General features: G+C 38.5%; 2 protein-coding genes and 1 long non-coding RNA gene across 9 annotated transcripts in view; 2 read left to right on the forward strand and 1 right to left on the reverse strand.

The window, feature by feature from the left end:
• The window catches only part of LOC103039538 (protein shisa-6), a 107,651-nt gene extending 106,206 nt beyond the window's left edge, over nt 1-1,445 (forward strand). For all 7 annotated transcript variants that reach the window (XM_015607861.3, XM_015607855.3, XM_015607858.3 and 4 more), the window contains one exon: nt 14-1,445. In XM_015607861.3, the coding sequence (XP_015463347.3) occupies nt 14-442 (429 nt within the window). In that variant the 3' untranslated portion in view covers nt 443-1,445. The remainder of the gene's footprint in view (nt 1-13) is intronic.
• Nucleotides 1,446-4,167: 2,722 nt separating this feature from the next.
• Nucleotides 4,168-16,128, forward strand: LOC111192342 (uncharacterized). The gene is made up of 2 exons (XR_002649836.2): nt 4,168-4,390; nt 15,911-16,128. It is a non-coding gene; the product is annotated as an uncharacterized LOC111192342 (long non-coding RNA).
• The window catches only part of dnah9 (dynein, axonemal, heavy chain 9), a 163,885-nt gene continuing 154,150 nt past the window's right edge, over nt 13,953-23,687 (reverse strand). The window contains exons 68-70 of the mRNA XM_022668867.2: nt 22,480-22,662; nt 20,632-21,021; nt 13,953-16,126 (exon numbers count right to left, since the gene is read on the reverse strand). Coding sequence (XP_022524588.2) covers nt 15,899-16,126; nt 20,632-21,021; nt 22,480-22,662 — 801 coding nt within the window. The 3' untranslated portion in view covers nt 13,953-15,898. The remainder of the gene's footprint in view (nt 16,127-20,631; nt 21,022-22,479; nt 22,663-23,687) is intronic.

Here is a 23,687-nt window from a genome sequence, read left to right on the forward strand (position 1 = left end):
TTCCTGCTTCCAGGAGCGGCTGTACTCGCAGGAGCGCCTGTACTCGCAGGACCGGCTGCGTTCCCAGGACCCACTGCTGTCTCCTGATAAGATGATGTCCATCAAGCGCTCCAGCTTCCACGGCGACAGGTCCATGTCCAGAGCCATATCCCACACGGACGTACTTGTGCCCACCACGCCAGTCATGGACCGTTACAAGATGACCAAAATGCACTCGCATCCCAGTGCCTCTAACAGCAGCAATGCTGCCGCCGCTGCTGCTGCTGCCGCCGCCGCTGTACACAACACCATAAGCACGAACCAGACGGTCTCAAAGAGGCAGGCGTTTGCCTCGCGCCGAACACAGACCGTGGAGCAGCTCCACTACGTCCCGCCAGCCGCCCAGCAGCAGCAGCACCATCACCACTACCGCACAGGCAGCAAGACCGAAGTAACTGTTTAACTCGGACCTCAGAGACCAGCCAGAAGCCAGAAAAAATAAGAGACTGCTGCGCCAGAGAGCCAGTCTGACCACTAGTCCCCATCTATCTACAGTTTCCACACTGACTGACCTCCCCTCCCAGCACCAGCTCACTCAAACACAACCCAACAAAACGGCCCTTCCATGTGCATACCTGTCCTCCCCTCTGCGTTTGTAGATCACAGAGAAAAGAACAGACTAGAGGCTTGCGCGCTTCGTCCAGACAGGAAAAACAGCACGTCCATACAGTTCTGCAGTTCTTAAGGGCTTTGCATGGAAACTCGCAGAGGACTGATAGCAGAGCGACAGAAGGTGTGAACGAAAGCGCGCGCTAGATGATGGAATTGTATAACTTTATAAATATATAAATACAGATACTGTTTGTACTTCCAGTCCTAGTCATAGCTTTAGAAGTTCCTAAATTAAACCGATGTTAGCACTTCTATTGGTGCCTCTACGAAAAATGTTCCATTTCAACAAAGAAGTGGTTTTGTGGGTTAAAAAGCACAATCGATTAAATGCATTTGGATTTTTTTGTTTGTTTGTTTTGTTGTTTTTTTGTTCTCTTTGTTTTAATTTCATTTTTCCATCAGTTCGGTTAGTGATGGCTAGCACGTATCGGTTTGTTCTTTAATTAACGGCAAGTTCCTTTGCATAGAAGATTGTAAATAAGCTATTTTAGCCGCAGTAAATGGACAAGTCTGTTCTGGTTGGCATTTGTATTACTGTAGCTTTATTTTAGAGATTCAACAATTATAGACGACCCACTAACCCAGTACCGGACCGTTTTAATACGAATACAATAATGTATGTGTGTCGTTACAAATGTGTTTGTAGGATGAGAACTGGGTGAAAGTTGTCGAAAACTCCATGACCACTCTCGATATCTGGCTGTAGACTGTGCTCCAGTGAGTGACTCACAAGACAAATGAATATATTATGCTTGTTGTAGTAGCTTCAAATAAACCATCCTTATTTTTCTAAACATGATAATCACTTGGAACATATCTTTTGTGTGCCTCATTAAATATTAATCTTCACTCAAAGTACAGAAGATGATGAAGGTACGGTCTCCTGTGCTGCAGGAGATATCAGGTAAGACAGTAAGATCTCAGTATATTACAGTTCATAATAACATTGAGGCCAGTTTCCAAACTGTCCAAGACCCAGTTCTTCAAATGTTAAAAAAGCAAATAAACTTTCCAGTCTTTTAGTTCTGCAAATCATTATTTCTGGCAATCTGTATGATAAATGAAGACAGCTTAGGGTCCAGAAGCTTCTTGGCATCTCAGCATTTTCTCTTGAATAGGTAAGCACTGAGCTTCAGCTAAGGATTGTAAGGATCAGTTTAGGTATAAATATGATTATACTTCGCCACTGCATAGTATTTATAGAGTCAGTGTCCTTAACCTGGCAACCCTAATGAGCTTTGTGTCTGGTGGAGAGTCATTTAATACGTATTATTCATTTACAGGATCAGTAATGTAACTGATGGTCCCCATTGTGTCACATCTATCAAGGATTACAAAAAACAAGACTAAAAATGCTATACATTTTTTCCAGATCTTAAGACCACAAGGCCACACGTATGCAAATATTTTAAAAAAATTTACTTAAGCACACAAGTTTAGGTCACTGAAAACTAAAAATATTGAAACTGCTTACATGGGTGGTGGTTTAAGTAAAATAGAGCTACTTCTCTGCCTAACGTCTAGGTTTAGTTTTTTTCATAACACTGTAAAAGAACAGTCTGTGCTCAATTTTGGGGAAAAAAAGCTAAAAATCCTTCACTTCTTTGTCTGGTGGGTGTGTGTATGATTCAGAGACAGTGGTAGCAAAAAAACTTTCCTGATTTAAGCTATTGTGTTTTAATTAAGGTTTGTGTCTGTGTGAGAGTTATTAGGTTATAAAGACCTGCTGTTTGCAAAAAGTGACAAAATCTTTGATGTTAGGAAATGTGCTTTGCGGTCTGTGCTGAAGTTTCTTTAAAAAAAACAAACAAAAAAAAAAACGTTGTGAATTGTTCTCGCCCCTTTGGTTTGTGTTTTAGGGCCTTTTCTGAAATGCTCAAATATCTGGATATACATGAATGGGCCTTGAGTATTTGAAGGGCTACTCATTGCACCATCGTAAGCCCATTTCACACCAGATGCACCGCTATACTATTCAGTGTTGCCTTTCACACCTGCCTACACTTTGGCATTCCAGCAGTTTGTAGGCAGAAACAGTACAAAAACTGCTGTATATTTATGCAATATTCATGCAGAGTGTACAATCTACGCAAATAAACATCTCAACTTACAGCTACTTTGGAAAGCAATCATTGCGATCAGGTGATTTTCCTATTTTTCTGAATAAAAATGGATACAGTAACCACTGTACTACTTCTTCTTAAGCTGCCCACCCACAATCTAATAGCAGCATGGAAGGATTGTATTGAGGACTGGTTGAGCAGGTTACCAACCAAGCTCATAATTTTATACTCTTTCCACAAGACCCATTACTACTATTGAGTTGTTATTTAAAGGAATCCCCTTGTGCTGAACAAATTAGAAGCAATAGTGCACAACTCACCCATGAACCTTAGTTTTTGCTTAATAAACAATAATTAGAAATTAATTTGAGCATTAAATAAATAAAAAAGCACCGAGTTGGGTTGAACTACACTACATACCAGATCTGTGATGGACGTGTTTCCAGACCAGGTATTTGGGGGAAGACTTTGGACCCACAGCAGCTTTGACCAGAGAAAAAGTATAAAGAAGAAGGATAAACGGAGGGAGGGATATTTTCTGGCTGTAACAAATTGCTTCTCAGACTGTTACAAATAACCCTTCTTAACTGGAGTAAAGTGCTGGATTTGTACACTGCTTTATGTTATATGCTGCTCAGGGCTGTACTTAACAACAACTTCATAGATAACAATAAAAACTTTCTGCCCTAGAGCTTCAGTAAGCTTTCTGGCTAGAGTGTAATGATTTACACACAGTTTGCACCATGCTTTTTTAGGTTAAAGCTAACCATTTAGCTTTAGCACAAAACGAAGAAGCTAACCTATGATAAGAGAATTTTATGTAAATATTATATTATTTTGGTCACATGCTTACAGCAATAAATACATGAACAAGATACTTAACTACAAAGGTTCCTGCCCACAGGACAGTCTAAAACATGTCCAAAGTAGTCCATTTTACCTTCATGGTAGAGCTCTCGGTTTGAGAGGGGAAATATTTTTTATGAAAAGGAATTTCTTTGAAGTTAAATAAAACCTGTGTGAAAATGCTTTTCTGTCTGGGTTTTTGGAAATAGTCCAGTACTACCGATCATAGTGCCATTTGGACGCTTTGAAGAACTTACACGCTGATGTGTCCACTCATAAATAATAACAAATCTTGGTAAGTTTGGCTGGCGAGTGCATACTTTTGAGAAACAGGAGGACGCGGGACTTTTATTCTGTAATTGGAACAGATGTTTACTTGATGAGGTCAAGTAATTAAAAAAAATGTTGTTCTGAAAAGTAGGAGCCCATTTTCACATTTTGCTTTTTTAACTAAAAAAACATATCTGATATCTGAACCACTATGTCCTCTCCTAAACATAACTTTGCTGTAAGAAGACCAGATATCTTATACTTATGTGTATATGATGTCTATGCTCAGAAACGTCCTCTGTTTAATTAACGAAAGCATGCTGTGGCCATGCGGTGATCACGTGATACTCACAGGGGCGGGAAACACACACAGCTGGCCTGACTCACACTGCACTGTACTTCAGAGCGCGTTTTTGTGGCTAAAAAGTGAGAAATTAAGCAGTAAACGAGTTAAAAAGTAACTGAAGGAACTTTTTGAAGGAGCACGTTATTGTTTTTGCACAGTGGACTAATTTCGGACCCTCACCGGAGCACGAGGACGCCGCAGCTGATTAGAACCGGTAGGTTCTGCCCTTTTTTCCGTATAGCTGTGGTTTTGAGTGGAGATGGTGGGTTAAACAGTTTATTAGCACTTTTAGCTGTGCTGCATCATTAAAGTACACTAACGTTACTGTACTGTACATGGAGAATATTATAGTAGGCCTACTAAACACCCCTAAAGTGAACATTATAATCTAGCTAAGCTAACGTTACTGTTCCTGGTTAACGTGTCTTGGCGTCTTCCTTAAGGTAGCACCTGCACAGGCATACTACGTGGAAGTAGCCTAGCTTTCTTAAATAAATATTGTTTCCTATTTACAATTCCACCTTAAATGCTGCTAAATTACCTTTCCTCCATAAATGCTGCTGTTATCATTCAGGCTTCAGGCTGAATATGTGTTTCCAGGCGACTTGAATTTTATTTTAGCTTTTAAGGTGGAACTGAATATTTAAATAACGTAAGAGTCCAGGTTTAGTTTGTCTGGACTGCTTATGATTTCTGCACAACATAAGCAGAAATGTATAACATTCATAAAGCACATGTAACGTTACTACAGACCCCGTCACCTTTGCGCCGTTTTAAGGTGTAAGTTAAGGGAAATGTGTTTTAAGGTGGAAGGGAAAATGTTAACAAGAAACTAAAATCTTTGTATTCTTGTGGCTGTAGTCACAGTCTAAGGTTTTGCAAAGACTTTGAGTCACTAATTGCAAAACTGTTAGCTTCTTTCTGAGATTATTTCCCAACATGCTTCAGGTGGAGTTTTATACAGTACATATTACATATTAAGTTACAAATAATGGGTATATCAATACTGTGATTTATCAAAGACTTACAATTTTTGTTCCAAATCGACAGTTTATTTTTCTGCCACAGTTTTTTTTTACTTTGCTGTCTGTGCATATAGTTGAATACGTTTTGTGTTCAACTATAGCCTATAAGCTTCTTTCCCCCCAATTTTTAGATACAACCTTATATAACAAAGAATAGGATAGATAGAATTAATGCAATAAAGAGCACCATTCTTGCTAAATATGTATTTGTTAAACTTGTTTATATCAAAAATAACACTTCACAAAACACTGCAAAATAAAATAACTTTAAATATAATGACTTTTTAAATGCTACCTGTGTTTAAAATACTGTACATATTAAAGTAAGAACCATATAAGGCATATTAACTGCAAAGTGTCCTTTTTAAAAATAGTTTGTAAACAGTCACATAAATTCTTGCCTTGCAGCTTAACTTGCGACAATATTAAACACTGTTGATTTTATTGGAGCGCCAGGACATGGAAAAGACTGACTAAAACTTAGACATTAGACTCCACTCGAGCAAGACTCTTGATTTTATACAGACAGAAATTTGTTAGCGACAGTGAAATCGCCTTGGAAATCCTTAGGTATAACTCGACCTCATGTAAAAACATTAATATGACTTATTTATAGACTTACTAAGGACTAGGAACGAGTTAATTATTCTGCCCATATAAGTGTGACGACACAGCTTAATTATCTTGCCCCCCCTTTTTTAATGTGTGTGTATATATATATATATATATATATATATATATATATATATATATATATATATATATATATATATATATATATATATATACATATAAACGTCACCCTAGGGGCTTTGTACATATGGATAATTCTACAATAAACTCAATGAATCGATACATTGATGTATAACTTTGACATACTTTTTTTTGTAAATTATGAATTAAGGATTTAGGGCAAGAAAGCTCTTGACAGAGATTTAGATTTTTGGGTAGCCTGTGCCTTTAATGTAGTCAGGCACAGGCCTAAGTTGGGTATGGTAGTTAGCATCCAATAGCATTGTGTGTTTTTGTGGCAGTGTAGTAGTATGTGCCACATTATCTGTGTCACAAATAATTTGACCAATTACTTTTGAGTCAGTGAATGAGAAGGCTTTGTAGAAAAATTTAATTCCTGAATGCTTCATAGAAGATTTTTTGGTCATCCCCTTAAACTTGAACGTCTACACTTCAAGTGCATCTCATTTGTTTCTTTTCAAATCCAGTATGGTGGCATGCAGAGCTCAAATCATGAAGACTGTGTCATTGGAAGGGCTTAATTAATGATACTTTTTGTGTATAAGAATAAATATACATATTTTAGCACGCTTATCTCTCTAATTGGCAAAGAAATGCTTTATCTTACTCAATGTTTGTTTGCTGCTCAAATAGTTTGTGGGAAAGAACCCACATGTTCAGACTGGTCACGACTTGTGTTAAAAGGGAATTGTGGGTAATATGGTACTGCTGAGTCCACTTTATAGTAGTTCTGTTCGACGTCACAGGGTGCTCCTGGTGGAGGTGTGAGAGATGGGTCTCTCACTGGAGCTTTGCAGTCAGATGCTATTGTGAGGAAACTTCAGACTTTACCTTTTCCTTCTTACAGGTTGTTAAAATTGTCCCTTGTTTTCAGATGAAGCACCATAATGCATTTTCCTCCTGTTCCTGCATTACATTTGTATGTACAGGGGGGAAATATGCCTGGCCACAGCTCCTGGCCACAATGTCTTTCCTCTTTTCTCCTTTCTTTTTTTTGACATGTGAATTAATACCTGGCACTTGCATGCTTTAAAATACAATCACAAACCCTTATTTAAATTCATTGAACTTCAAGGGTGCAAATGCAATTCTCATGGCAAACAAAGGCTTTGGCATTTGCATTCCTTCTCAGGGAGGGACCTTACATTTCGAACCCCTCGTTCACAGCAGTTCCCATCAGCATGTAGATGAAAATATGACACTTAAATGAAAGCGAGGCTGGGAGGCAGGCTGCTTTAAGAGGTGCCTCAGAAACTGGGAGCAAAGGCCATCTCTAGAGCTTTCCCCACTGCGCAAATGGCTGCTGACTAAGACAGACTTTCCATCTGAAATAATGAAAAGCTTTCACCAGGTCCACCCTCAGAAAGCAATGTCTTGTTCAGCTAAAGTACAAGCTCTTTGCATTTGAAATTTTAATCCTTGCTGAGTTGATGTATAGAACGAGTGCTCGTAAAGAATTCTGAACATTTGTCAGTGTCGCACCGTGTGAGTGCAAGGATCTGCGCTTTTATTCAAACATGCTTTCAGCAGCGTAAAATGACATCCTCTAAAACCGATGTAAATCCTCATTTTAAGCTGAATGTGATATTTAAAAAAAAATAACTGCTTGTTGTCTTCTACTAGTTTAGTGCTGCATGTACATCTTGTTTTACCAGATAAGTGAGTGAAAGAATGAATATACAGCTCTGAAAAAAAAGAGACCACTAATAAATGATGAGTTTTTATGATTTTACAAAACAGAAAACCTCTGCAAATAAATCAAGAGAAAGAGGGATAAAACCAAGGTTATTCCACCAAATGTTGATTTCTGAATCTTTAAACTTTAAGATTATGAACTTGTTTTCTTTGCATTATTTGAGGTCTGAAAGCTCTGCCTTTTTTTCAGCCATTTCTCATTTTCTGTAAATAAATGCTCTAAATTACAATATTTTTATTTAGAATTTGGGGGAAATATTGTCTGTAGTTTATATAATAAAACAGTGTTCATTTTACTCAAACATATACTTATAAATAGCAAAATCAGAGAAACTGGTTCAGAAACTGAAGTGGCCTCTTTGTTTTTTACAGAGCTGTGTAAATATTTAAATATTTTATACCATAAACAACAGCTTAAAATTTACGCTGATCCTCTACTGACCTGTAACTGGAGAATACTGTCTTTCTTTTTGCTACTCCAAGTTCAGCACACTGCTAAATGTAACCTTGCATGCATACAGAAAACATTATCAATGTTTATCAATGTTCCAGGAAGTTGGCCTTATAACGTTACAGAAATTATGTTCCAGGAATATTCTGAAAATGATGCAAACCAATAATGGTTTGCATCACAATGTTATTAGATCATTTCTCACACAACATTGCCAGCTAGGTAATTGCTAATATTGTGCAAATGTTAAAAGTAACATTCTAAAAACAAAAAATTAAGACATTGACACAAGTGATGTTGCAGCGATGATCCCAGAAGATTTAATTTTTTTTAAAGAACAACCAGAAAACATGAACAAATGAATGTTCTAAAAGGTTCTGAGCTTTGGTATTTGCTTTAAAAAAGAAAGAATAGGAAAAATAAAAAAGAAAGGGTTTTTGTCTGAAAATGTGCTGAGATTGGACAAAAGTCTTTCTCTGGAGGTCTAAGTATTACTGAAAAGCAAAATATTCTGGAGCAAAAATAAATAATGCAGGATTTTATATAGGGCATTTCATATCCCAAATAAGGCAGTAGGCCCTAAGCAAAGTAGTAAGTTCATCCAGGTGAAAGGGTAGAGCTGCTACGATGTTGCGGGAATTACCCAATAACTGATTAAATATTACATACAGCGCACCATCTCTGGCTTTTGCATTAGTGATTTCTCTGGACTGACCTGTAACCTAGCAACCAGCATTTGCTGTAGAAAATGATTAAGCCGCCTTCGTTCTCATTCTGGGCACGAGCCGCTGATAGATTTCTCCCCAGGACTGACACCTTCCCCACAGCACCAGCGCACCCCGTGCAATATGCAAAGATGGATTTGCCGGCTCCCGGTTCGGCCATCACAAACTTGAATGGTTGTGGTGGTTGGGGAAGTAAAGTCACAACAGCAGGTGAGGAGGAGTGTGTGGACCCTTCATGACTAGCAGAGTGATGCTGCGTTCCTGCAGTGTTTGGAAATCTCTGGAAGCTGCTCTCCACTCCTGTCTGTGGTATCTGCCTCAAAGCCAGTGCTCGGCTTGGGGATTTGGGCCTGCACTGAACTGCTTCATTTCCTTCCTTGCTCGCTGTGTTATCTCTCCACCTGCTAGCTGTGTTTATACTGTGCATAGGATTGAATGTGGAGGGTCTGTTTATCAATCGCTCGTTGACAGCTGACGTCACTGTGAGGTTCTGTTTGTGTTTAGTGTTATGCTGAAGGTATTCTAAGGTATTTTATGCAGGTTTACAGGTTCTTTCTTGTAAATGATTAACTAACAATGGTGGTCATCAAAGTCCTGTATTTAGGTTCTGGTGTTTGATGACGGATGGTGCTGTGTTGGTCAGAATATAATAAAAACAATGCTAGATAACAGCTGAACTTAGTGGTAAGAATGGAGGGTGTTAGCTTGAATGCTAACTTTTTTCTGAGATGAATTAATGGCTGGTGCTTAATATGATGTGAATGATGTCTGTACATTACTCTGGTCTTCGGTTATGAATATCAAAACACCAGCATCAGGCTCTGTTGCATTTTCTGATATTCCGTGTTTTTATCTGAACTTAGTTTTTTCAGTTCTGTGATAACATCCATGTTCTCTGCATTATAGAGCCCTATCAATGTCTTCACAGGCATCAGTGTGTGTGAGTAAATATTCATTAGCTAGCAGGTTTAGTCAGATCATATATGTTGCAGTGAGACCAAGAGAGTGGAGCACTGTTTGACCTTGGTCTGCCACTATTCTAAATGCCGTGTAATCAGCATCATCGTGACGGACCCACTTAACTGCCTTAACCAATCCACCATTCATTTAATTATGGCCAGATGCCAGCATCCCAGTGCATGCTGTTTTGTGTGTTGGTGGGAGTGGTTTAGACCCCATGTCCGTGCATGCTGCAGCACTTCTGGGTCCTCAGTAAGCCTTATCAGATTCAATTACCCATTAAATAGAAATCATCTGAAAAAATCAATGAGGTACAATTTAGGAAGCAAACAGAATTACATTGTTTAATTGTTTTGAAATCGATGTTTTCTGCAGCGCTTTATCTGAGAAATGTAACAGAGGCATATGACTTTATATTAAAGCACTTCTGGATTAGCATAAAGGCCAATCCTATTTCACCCCTTGCCCTACCGCTCGGCAGGACCCTTTAATTTGCATGTTTACGCATAAGGGGTATGGTGTAGAACTGTGTACTGGCTAGAACCTGCTGATGCAATACGCTTCACAGTACTGCAGTTTCTATTCAGTACATAGTGATATATTGCAGTACTGTAAATAAGGGGATAGCCCCCCTCCTAAAAGAAAAGAAAAAAAAGTTACTTTTTAGCCAATCAGAACAGAGCAACCAATCTTAACATTACAAACAATACTTTTGCAGGGTGTTTTAATTCTCGTTGAAAATTATTTTTAAAAAATGAATCAGTTTATTGAAAGGATGTCCCATTTCTTAGGCTGAAGATTTCAACCACTCCCCCTTAAAACTCAAAAACCAAGGGGTGAGGTAGAGTTAGGAAATGGAATTGGGCCAAAGACAGTAGTAGTCTTGCCTGCTCTATTTTTCACCATGTTTGTAAAAACCCATGAAGTATTATTTCTTCTTTACAGTGAGGAGACCTTCTGTAGAAGTCATAATAAAAAGCATTATAGCATGAATACAAACATATATGCTCTCAAACCCAAAGGCATTAGTCATACATACCCAGAGTATGTGAACTGTGACCCACTCTACAGGTGCTGGTCAACGAATTAGAATAATTTGAAATAGTGCAATCATGAAATTCTTTGAATGCATTTTTTGTGCAGAAAGCAAATCAGGTGTTCACCGCACCTGTCCTACTCGTTAGACTAATCACAGAACTCGTTACCTGGAAAAAAAATAGCTCAGCTGAGCTTTCCAAAAGGCCCATTTAGGCCATTTAACTGTGACACTGTTGTTTTATTGAATTAGAATAATGGAGAAACCATTTCATTGAATTAGAATAAATGCTCGAATTTTTGTTTTCTGTGAAGAGTGTTCACTGTGCAGTATAAAGTCAGGGTTGAGTAGAATTTCTAAGTTGTAAAATCAATCATGGGTAAGCAGCGCGACCTCTCAACCGGAATAGTGGCTCAAATTCAAGCCCTTCGCCAACAAGGCTTGACCCAAACTAAAATTGCTGAGCAGCTCGGCATCAGCCAGTCTTCCGTCTGCAAAGCTCTCAAGAAAAACTGCAGCAAGCGCACCAACTGTTCCGGCGTCCGAAAAACGTCTGCTCGCGACAACAAGCAGCTGAGAAAGATCGCAGTCAGCAACCGGTTCAAGTCAACTTCCGAGCTCACCGACTTGTGGAACAAGCAGACCAGCGCTGGCGTCTCCAGATCAACCACTTACCGTCGTCTGCGCGAACTCGGCTTCAAATCTCGCGTTCCAGCAGTAAAACCGATGCTGAACAAGAAACAAATGGAGAAACGGCTGAAGTGGGCCAAAGAACACGGCGAGTGGACTGCTGAAGACTGGCAGAAAGTGGTCTTCAGTGACGAATCACGCTTCTGCATCTCCTTCGGTGACCAAGGTCCTCGTGTCTGGCGTCGTGGTGGCGAAACCTACAACCACGAGTGCGTGAAAAGATCCGTCAAGTTTCCCCAGAGCGTTATGGTCTGGGGATGCATGTCCGCTCGAGGTGTAGGGAAACTCTGCTTCCTCAAGAAGACTGTCAATGCTGCCGTATATCAAGATGTTCTGGAAATGTTCCTGATTCCGACTGTTGAGGAACAGTTCGGCGAAGAAGACTTCATATTTCAACAGGATCTTGCACCGGCTCATGCGGCAAAGTCGACCAAAGATTGGTTCACTAAAAAACAGCTTGAAGTTTTGGCATGGCCGGCCAACTCGCCTGACCTCAATGTCATTGAAAACCTTTGGGCCATCGTCAAGCGGAAAATTCGCGACAGAAAGCCTACTACGCTGGACCAACTGAAGCAGAACATCGCCACTGCCTGGGAAGCTGTGAGTGCGGAAACTTGCGACAAGCTGGTCAAATCGATGCTGCGGAGACGTCAGGCAGTCATACAAGCCAAGGGGGCAGCCACAAAATACTGAGAAAGTGATGATTGTAATTATAATAAAAATTATTCTAATTCAATGAAACGGTTTCTCCATTATTCTAATTCAATAAAACAACAGTGTCACAGTTAAATGGCCTAAATGGGCCTTTTGGAAAGCTCAGCTGAGCAAATTTTTTTCCAGGTAACAAGTTCTGTGATTAGTCTAATGAGTAGGACAGGTGCGGTGAACACCTGATTTGCTTTCTACACAAAAAATGCATTCAAAGAATTTCATGATAGCACTATTTCAAATTATTCTAATTCGTTGACCAGCACCTGTACACTTGCCTATAAATTATTTCTCCTGTGGTGCTGAAGCCGTGGCTGGTGAACATGCGGTGGAGGAAACTCTATATGTTATCTAAAACTTTTGCTAGCGCATTATAATTGGATTCTCCAGTATATTTATTGCTTTCCTCATATTCTCCTTCCCCACAGTTCTGTTTCATGCCTCAGCGTCTCCGTGCGTGTTGTTAAGTTTTCTCAATAACAGATACAGGGGTCCCTTGGGGTCCATTGCGGCGCTGGAGGATTCATTGAAGAATGCAGCTGAAGAATAGCAATTTCTTCTGAGGAGCATCTCCTTTTTCTCTGGCTTTCTCTAGTATTTGTGTTTTCTTCTGGACACAGTGGCAGTAACTAGTTGTGATGGTGGTGTCTGAATGTGGCACGAAGTGTTGGCAGAAGAATGGTTTAGGCTTGCAATGTTTTATTTTTTTAAACTCTAATATCTGATAAGTCTTTGCTCAGAAAATTACGTTGAGTTCTTAGAGCAATATATTGCTTTTAAAGATGACCTCTTTTTCAGAAATACACATACATTTTTAACCAGTCAATGCAAAACCACATACTGCACACATTAGAGCACACAAGGCTTGGCTGCAGAAATGGAGGAATATATGTATTATAGAAATTTAATTAAATTCATCAGATAATGAAAAACATTGGTTCATACTGTCTGCTATATAGTAAAAGTCAAAGGTAATGCAATAAACTGCACTTTTGCAATTTGCAAACCATGAAATATCCTATTTTAATGTATTGATTTAAAATTTAGATTTTTATACTGTAAACAGAATTCCCTTATATAAGATCTAATAAGTCACACTATGCTTCTGTTAATGTGAGATAATTGTGAACCTTTGCAGAAATTAGTTTGTTTACTATCAAGTGTAAACAATACTTTCAGTGTAATATATGACACATGTAGGCTTCTAAATGTGTTGAGGAAAGCAAAATATATCGATCATCAGATTACAGAATTTATGATTAGCATAGATAATGTGTAGGAAATAACTTGAGTAGAACCATATGAAATCGGTTTTCATTTTTTGGCAAATTTGTTTTTTTTTCTGTTTCAGGTTTTTTTTTTATCACATTTTGGATTTTTAGGTTTTAATAGTGCTGTCAGGTTAATAAAAAAAACAATTATGATCTGTGAATAAATGTGAATTATTTAGATCAATTAATCACATCCATCGTCAAAGTAATTCAATTGAATTTTAACTGAGTAGCGAATTGGTATAGATTTAAAATCTCCCCATAATGAACATCAATCAGTAAATACTGTAGATCTCTTACAACACTAGACCAAGTTTTACAGGTTGCTGCACCTTTATTCCCTTAATGCACATTTCCTAGTGCACATTACAGTGAAGAGGGTACAGGAACCGGAATGTCCTGCCTGCAGTCTTGACCTCTTCACAATAGAGATAACAGGAATGAAATAGAAACAGGACCAAGTGTGTGAAACATTGCCTTTTAATGAAAATAAGGTAGTAACAAAAACCAATGAACACCATAGTGTCTGCTGTTTGGTGTGCAGCTACATTCAGGCATTTTTGAAATAGCCTACGAATGCACACACAGCTGGTTTATTCCCTGTATAGTATTACTAATAAAATCAGAGCTTCTGGAGTAGAAAAACGTAAACCTGTTCACACCATGTGACTAATGCCAGTTGTGGGCTAGAGAATTACATTTGTACATCTTATGTATATGGGAAGTGTAAAAGGTGTGTAGATAGCAAGTCAGTTAGATGATAAAGGACATGAGACACTTTACCATATAACTAAATATAATTTTTTTTTGTCAATGTACACACTTAGTGCAATTTTTACAATTTGTCTAATTCAACTATACATTTGATTAAAAAATATATAATATAAAATCTATTCAAGGTAACAGATTTCCATGTAAAGGTGCAGAGTACAATGCAGTTGTGCCTTCAGGGCAGCAACTTTCGCTCACATTAGCACTTTCTCTCAAAGGTTAGATGAAAAAAGTAGGGCAGCATGACGTATGAAATACCCTGTTGTGATCGTCTGTAATTAAAGGGGACATGAAACACTTCAAGTATTTAGTATAATTCACAAGATGTATTTTCACTCTAAAAAATCTTATAGGTTTAACAGTTGTCAGTGAAACGGAATTAAAATAATAAGCAATCTAAATGTCATTTTCTTAAGTAAGCGCAGCGCCATCCTGTCCCAGCGCTGAAAGTGACGTCACGAAAACTGAACGGTTTATCAACCAAACAGCGCCCGTGATTTAATATCCACTTAAATCATGTACGTTTCATTCAGTCTTAATGAGATAAGGACTTTACATGCTAAATTAGCTAAATGTATATAAATAAGCTAGTTAACGGGATGGCAGTACCTGCTGTTGACGGGCTGCAGGCTTCCTGCACGGACTTCACGTAGAGAGAGAATAGACACCTCCAAAACCTCTCGCTCTCAGAAATGCTTTTCAAATTTCTGCTCAGGTTTATACTGGAAAGATCTCTGAGCAAATGGTCCACGTTAGCCTAGTTCAGCTTCGTCTTCATCCATAATCTCCACAAACAACAATCTTTTTTTCCCCTGACCGTGACCGCTATCTGTGTACCTGGCCTTTTTTACCAAACCAACCTCGTGACGTCACCAGTGCTGCACGGGCAAAATGGCGGCGCACTAGCGCAAACGTAACAAACATAAATATATTATAATTTAGTGTTGGGGTCTTGGGTTCTAGTCCCTATCTGGGTGGAGTTTCCATGTGCTCCACGTGTGTGCGTGGGTTTCTTCTGGGAACTCCGGTTTCCTCCCACAGTCCAAAAACATGGAGATCAGGTAAATTGGATACTCTAAATTGTCCAGAAAAATGGAATACTCTAAATTGATCTGGTGTGTATGTGTAAAGTGTGTGGTATGTATGTATGTAGGTTTGTGTGTGTGTAAGTGTAAGTGTGTGCCCAGATATGGATTGGCACTCTGTCTTGGGTAATTGCTGTAGTGCTGGATGCAGTCCTCCAGGTGGACGGTTGTTTCCGGTTGAGAGTAGGCTGTGCGCCGTTGGCTGCCGCTTCTCACCGGTGTGTGGATGAGTGTTAATGTGTGATGTGTTTGTGTGTAAAACGTGTTAATTGTAAAGTGTCCTTGGGTTTCTAGAAGTTGAAATTCATTCATTCATACATGAACTGATTTGATTTTTATTCCAGTGCAAATGCTTTAAATAATAAGATCAAATCAAAACAGCCACAACAGAAATAAAAAGATAATTAAAAAGCTTATTTGTATATTTCCTATATTTTCTGCAATCAGTACTGCTAAGACTAGTATTGTGATATGATTAACAAACAATTTGTTGTGCAACTCTAATATGTAATTTATGGTTTTCTGAGAGATTTTTAGAAATTTTCTTTTTTTTTATATCTGCAGAAGCAGGGCCACGCCCGCCAGTGTCCATTTGGATGGATTCTCTTTGGTCTTCAGGTTGAACGTCCACACGTATGTGGGCCCCCTCTGTCTGGTCTTGTAGACGGGACACTGATACACGTTCCGCGTCTCCTGCTTGTCAACAGGTACTGCCTTTATGAAAATCACTGGGATGGCTGGGGTCAGCTCTTTCAGGCGGGCATCCACTATTACTCCAGCCTACAAAAAACACGCACACACACAGAGAAAACACAGTGTTAATAATAATTTAGAGATATCATGTACTATTACTTGCTGCTTTGAATGGATTTGTACGCTGGGTTTGTGGGGCTGTATTAGTGTATACTTTAAGATTATGGCAGCACGTGATGTACAAAAAAAGAAAAAGAAAAAAAAAGAAAGACAGACATGTGCTACGTCAGTCACATAACTGCAAACACAGAGTGAAAATTAATTTCTGTTAAATCCTTTAAAAGTAGCTTCAATTAATCTTAGCAAGGAGCTTTTTTCTTTCTTTCTGAAAGATTTCTGCATTAATCCAGTGGTCTCCTTGAACAAGTGAAAGTTAATGCATTTGAAATTGAAATGGGCTTGCCTTTCACATTCCTCAGACATTCTGCGGAGCGAAGGTTTATTATTTTTTCGCTAATTAATCCTCTTGCAGCCCACGGATGACAGGCAGGAGCTGGACGCCTCGCATTATTAAAAGGGACAAATTCAAACAGTGTTGACATTGCGGTGGTCCATAGAGGACGCTGTTCAGGAGTTCCCCTTCAATTGGCACCCTAATGACATCGCCACCCAACTGAAACTTTATCTTCCAAAGAATGCAAATCATCATCGCTACTTAGAGCACAAATTAGATTCGGAAAGTTTACTCTAAGGAAAGTTTACATTCACTCACCTCTTTTGGAACAAAAAGTGATGCAGTTAATATACTTGTGTGTCCAACATTTCTATAGAAATATAATGTACTACTATACAAACGCAAACATGAGCACACAGTGTTAAAGCTATGTATATTGAAAAAATAGCTACAATCTATTTTATACAGTAGGAAATTATATGGGGGAATGTGGAGCATGAGCTAAATCAGTTTAAGCTATATGAGTAAGGGTCTTAATTTAATATTATATATATATATATATATATATATATATATATATATATATATATATAAATTTAACCTAGTCTAAATAAATAAATAAAAAAAATAAGCATGGCTGCTTATATTTGTATTTAACTCAGAATGTAGTGTTAATGCAAATGTTTCTATCAGTGACTGCGTATACATAATAATAATAATAATAATAATCCATTCATTGTCTGACTATTTATATGGTCATGCAAACAGGATACTCCAATTTCATCCACTGAATTAAGGCAATTAAGAGAGAAATCCGGTGTGAAATGGATTTGAGGTGTGGTGAAATATGATGGTGAGTATGAACTTTTGTCAAATAATCCACCTCTGTTCTCCACCAGCATTCTGAAATACAACACTTTTAGCCAATGATCCCAACAGGCTTACAATGCCAGTGATGGCATAGTGTTGCCCATGTGTTGCACCATTAACAAGACTTCCAATGGCCCTGACATTTAAAATAAATACTGTGTGCAAAGGTAGTTTATTAAAAAAAATAAAATAAAAATGTTTATACATACAGTACCTCGAGATAGTTCTCTGTCTTGAAAATAAATTGCAATAGTCGACTGACTAGCACTGCAAAATTAATTTAGTGGAAATTCATGATTATGGACATTTTGAGCAACAGCTAGAATTAGTGCATTTCCACAGAATTTTGCAATCTGATCCCCTATCCTACCTATTCCTTTGTGCTTGTCAGTCGACTTATTGTTACTTAATTTCAAGATACCTCCTGGTACTGTGTTTACTCGTATCATCTTTCCCTACACTACACAAGTCCATTTGACATTGGATTTCTCCTTTAGAAAAATCTGTTAAAGCATCCAGTAAAGTCTAAATGTATATGAGGGGTGTATGGTTATGCTATACACCGTTATCCCTCTCCTTCTTACAGGTTTAAATCAAGTATATTTAATGCATCATATATCTTTTAGCATGGCACATTATCCATTACCACATCTTTCAGAGATACACGGTGTGAAGTGAGCATTAAGGGCCAGATTTACCACATGAGCAGCCAGGTAGCTGATTGGCAGGTATGTCAGGGTGAAATGCCAGAATGCCCTCCAATTTGTAAGCTCCCAGTGCATTCAACAGCAATCACCCCTGCACTGATAGCAGGGCTTTTACCTCCCAGCTTCCAGCATAACCACTGACAACTGACCATGTATTGCTGAAAGACCCTCATTAATTTGGTTAAAATATTATAACTCAAATATTTCAAAAGTATCATGTTAGAAGTCAGAGTAAGTAAATAAATGGAAAATCCTTTATATAAATGATAGCATTATCCTCAATCTTCCCTTCTCAGCCATGCAGTTCTGGAGGCATGCTTATTTATGCTTTCACAGTCAGATAAGCTGCAGAGTGGGTTTCTCCCACGGGGCACGCAGGCAAACCTGACTCTCAGTCTAAGTCCATTTAAGGTATAGAGGTAAAAAGCAGCAGAGCTGGAGCAGCAATTAAAAGGAGTCTATGCTCAGTGTTCACGTTCTGTAATTAAAACTTGCCTGTAGAGACCCTGGAAAGCAGCCCACATTTACATGCTGCTGTAATAGTGAACTGCATCCAGCACGGCATGTAGATTCATCTAGCGTAAATCTATAGATGCAGAGGAGTAAACACCCCGTGTCAAGGCAGACTGTTTTAATATGGGAAGCACTGAGCTGTAAAGATGGCGTTTGTTAGATTTTTGGGAAGGAAGGTAATTTAACTAATGTATCCAAATCAACTGGTTGATTAACCTTACAATGCTATTTAATGTCCAGCTGGTGTCATTAAAAGACTTCTCTTTAGATTGAAACTCTGTTCCGAACTAGTGACTAGAGAAATGCAAGTAACATTCTGTGTTCGTGCTTTTGAGTCTCTGGGGAATGTGTTCACATTTTCTACTGTATATATGTCGCCCTTTTACAACCCCCTCCCCACCCCACCCCACTCATCTACTACCCTTACAGGGGAAATAGCTTTTCTAAAAGCTTTTTATGCTTTGCTTGTCCTTCTGATATAAATGGCTCGCTGGTTTATCCACGTACAGCTACATAGCTCGTCACCTAACCAGAATAATAAGCTGCAGTTTCCACACAAATCATTTCAGAAAGTAGGAAATAAAGACATTTCTCCAAGGAGTATGCCCATCTCCTCACAACGCTACCCCATCCCTTACCTGCTGCAATAAAGTCACTTCTATTTCAATGCATTCAAAGCACTAAACATTGAAAACATTGAAAAAATGCATCATGCTGTTCCTCCAAAGACAACTAAACTGAATGAGTGACAAGTGACAGTATATCAATATTGGTACACTAGCATATATTTAATTTATTTAACAATTTTATTTACTATATAGCTCTTTCTTTCAACAAACATCAAAAGCAGCTTAATACAGATACGGGTGAATTTCCAGCTGACAGGTCACACGCCTACAAGCTTGTTGTTTGTTTATTTTGTGTTGCTGGTCTTTTTGCTGGATGTTTTTAATATTTGTTTAATCTTACTTGTCTAACTAGTCCTTTCGTAATCTGTTACGTCCCTTAGTTTGTCAGTATTTTTGTATTACTAATCATTTTTGCTACTTTTTAATCATATATTTACCTAGAGGGACATGGCAACAGTGGAGGAACATGCTCTCCAGATGCTCTACGAGGATCGGAAGAGGACTGATGCCAGGATCATTGTCTCCGGCCCCATTCCCACCTAGCGCTACAGGAGCGAGCTGGTTAGTCGCCTTTTTGCACTGAATTGCTGGCTGCAGGATTGGTGCAGCATCGTCAGGGTGGAAAACGTGGACCATTGGGAGAGCTTTTGGGAGTGACTGGCCCTCTAAGATTTTACTACCAATTTTTTTTTTTTTACCATATTAGAACTGGCTCTCTATATAGTGCACTGCATTAATCTGAAACGTAGTTACAGTCAAAGTTGTGCAGCATAGAACAGAAAATAATTTATTCTATATTAGATATGTTGTTGCGGTAATGCAAAACTTTATCTGTATACTTTTGCAATGTAAAACTGGCAGCAGTCCAACTTAAATAATAGGCTGACAGGATTACTTCAAACTAACTGAATAATAACTCAAGTACTTTTCCAGTGTAAAAATATAAAAAATATATACTTTAACCTAAAGTCTAAATGTTTTTTTTTTCGTGACTTTTGGAGGTACAAGGTTTTTGCACAGATGTGACAAAATAATACACTGGATGTCTCAAAAATTACATTTTGAGTTTCATTGTACTGCAGTTCAGCGTAAAGCTAGGGATGGATGGGTTTAAACTAATTATTAATATATTTGTTAACAAATATAGCAGTTTTAATTCAGTCAAGTTAAGAAGACTTTTTTCCCCATTTTATTTATCATCTGAAAACCAGATGCCATTTAAATTGTGTATATATTTTATTACTAACAAATAATAATATAATAGAAGATTACTTGGAATTTATCCTCTTATATATTAAAGTAAGGTACAGCTCGCAATAAGCAGATGCTGTTATTTTCATTAAATGTTTAAAAGCTAGAAATAACAGGTCACTAAACACTTGAAGGTAAAATAAAGCCGATCCTGTTCCTGCTTCTTACCTGTGTGTCCCAGCGAGCTCCTTCCATAAACAGGCCGTGCACGTAGGCTCCCTCTCTTGGCGGCGAGCTGAAGTCCTCGCGGTTCTTTTTCAGGACGTCGCACTGCAGGCTCATCTTATCCAGGGGCCACTCGTTGCGGCGGGCTGTGGACTGCATGATGGCGGTCAGGAAGGACTGTGGGTTGAAGAAGCCGGCCAACCAGACGGCCGGGGGCAGGTTGAAGTCTGAGCTCCAGCTCTCCAGCTCACGGATTCGGTTCAGCAGGTCGGTGAACCACAGCGCCAGACCGCACATGGACGGGTATGCCCGCTTCGTCCAAGAGTCCGGTACCTGATCCAGGTAGATGGCATTCTGCAAGTTCTCCATGTCATTGGTCATTGTCAGCTCACCCTGAGAAAAGAAAATGGAATGTTTGAGGCTCGAAAAGAAAAGAATGAGAAATTTACTTTACACATTTTATTGGCTTGCCTGTGTGTGTGATTTAGGGGTGAAGCCTAACCCAACACCTAATTATTAAATTATAGAATATAGTTCTTTCCAATTATTAAATTAAGCAGTGTTTGCAGCCAGTAAGATAGGACTATAGTAGGAGTATGATATTGTGTATGTGTGTGTGTGTCACTCTCTCATTTGGTCACTCTTAGCTAACATCTCTCTCATTTTAGCAAAACTCACTGACATCGCTCACTTTTAGCCAACATCTCTCTCACTTGTAGCTAACGTCTCTCTCTCTCACTCTCACTCTCTAACTCTTAAGTAAAATGTCTACCTTGCTCACTAATTTAGCTACAGTGAGCGAGAGGGACGTGAGCTAAGAGTGAGCGAGAGAGAGGTTAGCCAAGAGTGAGCAAGTTAGAGAGAAATGTTAGCTAAGAGAGAGTAAGCGAGCAAGAGAGATGCCATTTTACCTCCATAACAAAGCATTAGGCTTTTGAAATGAGTTACAGTCCTGACATTAACCCCATTGAAAATATGTAGAGTGTGCAGAAAAGTCTGATTTTTGCCATACAAATATTGAAAATTAATTAATTAAAATCCACCAGTTCTGCCACGAAAATATTAAATATCCAGCCAATCTATCCCCATCTCCCAGAATAATGACACTAATATGAATATTTTGTTCCTTCTTAAGTCCGGAATATAACTGCTTTCAATCTAACAGAAAAAAAACTGCTGGTTTAGGTAAACACTTTATCCACACTGACTGAAATATTGCATGTGAATGCTGCTAAATAATTTGTCAACAGTGACAAGGAACAAAAGGGTGATTCAGTGTTTAAATGTTAAACCCAGCTTCAATAATCTTTAAACTGAATCAGTAGTGCAGAAAGTACAACTGGTTTTTGGACTGCTATTCTTAGATGAAGGAACATGAATCATACTCAGGCTGTTGCACATCCATTTACTGAAGACCGAGACAACTCGTCCTTTTCATGACAATAGCCAAGAACATTTGAACCATTTCATCTTTTCTTAAAATTCATCTAAATGCCACAAGTAGCAATCTTCCCTAAATCACATTAAATTCCACAGACTGGCCTCTGCTTTTACTTAATAATCCAACTACATTCAGCTATACAGTGAACTTAAAATAGCTTTAGAACAAGTGGTGGGATCGATTGGCGGCACCCTGGCGATTAAGTTTCATTTATCCTGAATGACCTGTAATGGGGCTCTCAGAGCACATTTGAAGTGTCACAGTATCTGATGGGTCAAAGGAGCAATGATATAACTACATGAGTGCTAATAACATGTGCTCTATGAAAATCAATATTCTTGTGTGTGTGTCTGTTCACTTGGGTATTTTGAAATGGTGTGTGTGTGTGTGTGTGTAATGCTTTCCAGTACCTTCAGGCCCAAATTGAGCTCTTTAAGAGAGCGTTTGATCTCCTGTGTGAGAACGTTCATACGCTCACACTCCTGCAGGGCCACCACTACATATGGACTCCTCTCCTCCACTTTCCCCATCAGCTCCACCATGTTAAACTCCTCTGGAAGCTTCTCCAGGGTCTCTTCCAGAACCGCTTTCACCTTAAACACACAAATATATCAGTGAACATGGATCCTAAACATCATTTACACAGTGGAAAGTATAAGTTAAGTGAGAACTGTTCCTTACTATTGATTCAGGTACTGGGAAACTTATTGAAGCTAGATATTCATTTTGGATTGTAAAACTAATGTCAAAATATGAGGGGAAAAACAATATTCTGGTAGCATGTTAGCTCAAGGCTCATAAACATTTTCAGGATTGGATCATTTCTTGGCCCTTGGAGATGGGAGATTTACATTTAAAGCTTGTAATAGAAATGTTTGTTTTCACGAAGTATCTTTGCTTTAATAGGACAAACCACCACATCTTCAAATGAAAAATATTAAAGCATGACTACAAAATGTGAGAATTATATGAGAATAAGGCCATTCTACAATATTATATTAAAATATAGCCTTTTTGTTATCATGATTTTTGTTTTCTTTAATGAAACCCTAATCTCTGAAAACAAAAGAATTCTCTGGCAGGTGCAGAGGCAAAACAATGTGACCAACACTGTAAATTTGTCTCACCAGCTGCTGTAATCACAGCTGTGTTGAGTACCTTGTTCTCATCTGCTTGTGAGGTAGCTAGCAGTAGGTTATAGCCAGCTCTCTCAGAGACAATATATACCAAAGACTATTATAAATTGAATCAACTGTACATACTGTTAACGAAACACAGTTCATATATAATTTATATATAATGTTTTTTTTTTTTTTTTCGTTTTTTTTTTTTTTTCGTTTTTTTTTTTTACAGTAGCCATACCAAGCTAGAACAGTACTGAGCCAAACACTACAAACTGTGCATAAAGATTTATCAGATTTTATCATTTTGATTTTCGAATTTTGGGGTTTGGTGGCATGTCTCGTATGACATTGGGTAACTGTCTGGTCACATTGTAAAGAGGCCACCTAAAGACTTTTGCTATACCAACCAGGTTTTTCATTACGTTAGCTATATTAGCCTCTCAATGCTCTTAAGAAGCAGCAAATTTCTCCATTCTCCATTGACTGATCCGATA

This window comes from Astyanax mexicanus, chromosome 15 (assembly GCF_023375975.1).
Source record: "Astyanax mexicanus isolate ESR-SI-001 chromosome 15, AstMex3_surface, whole genome shotgun sequence".
NCBI classification, from domain to species: domain Eukaryota; kingdom Metazoa; phylum Chordata; class Actinopteri; order Characiformes; family Acestrorhamphidae; genus Astyanax; species Astyanax mexicanus.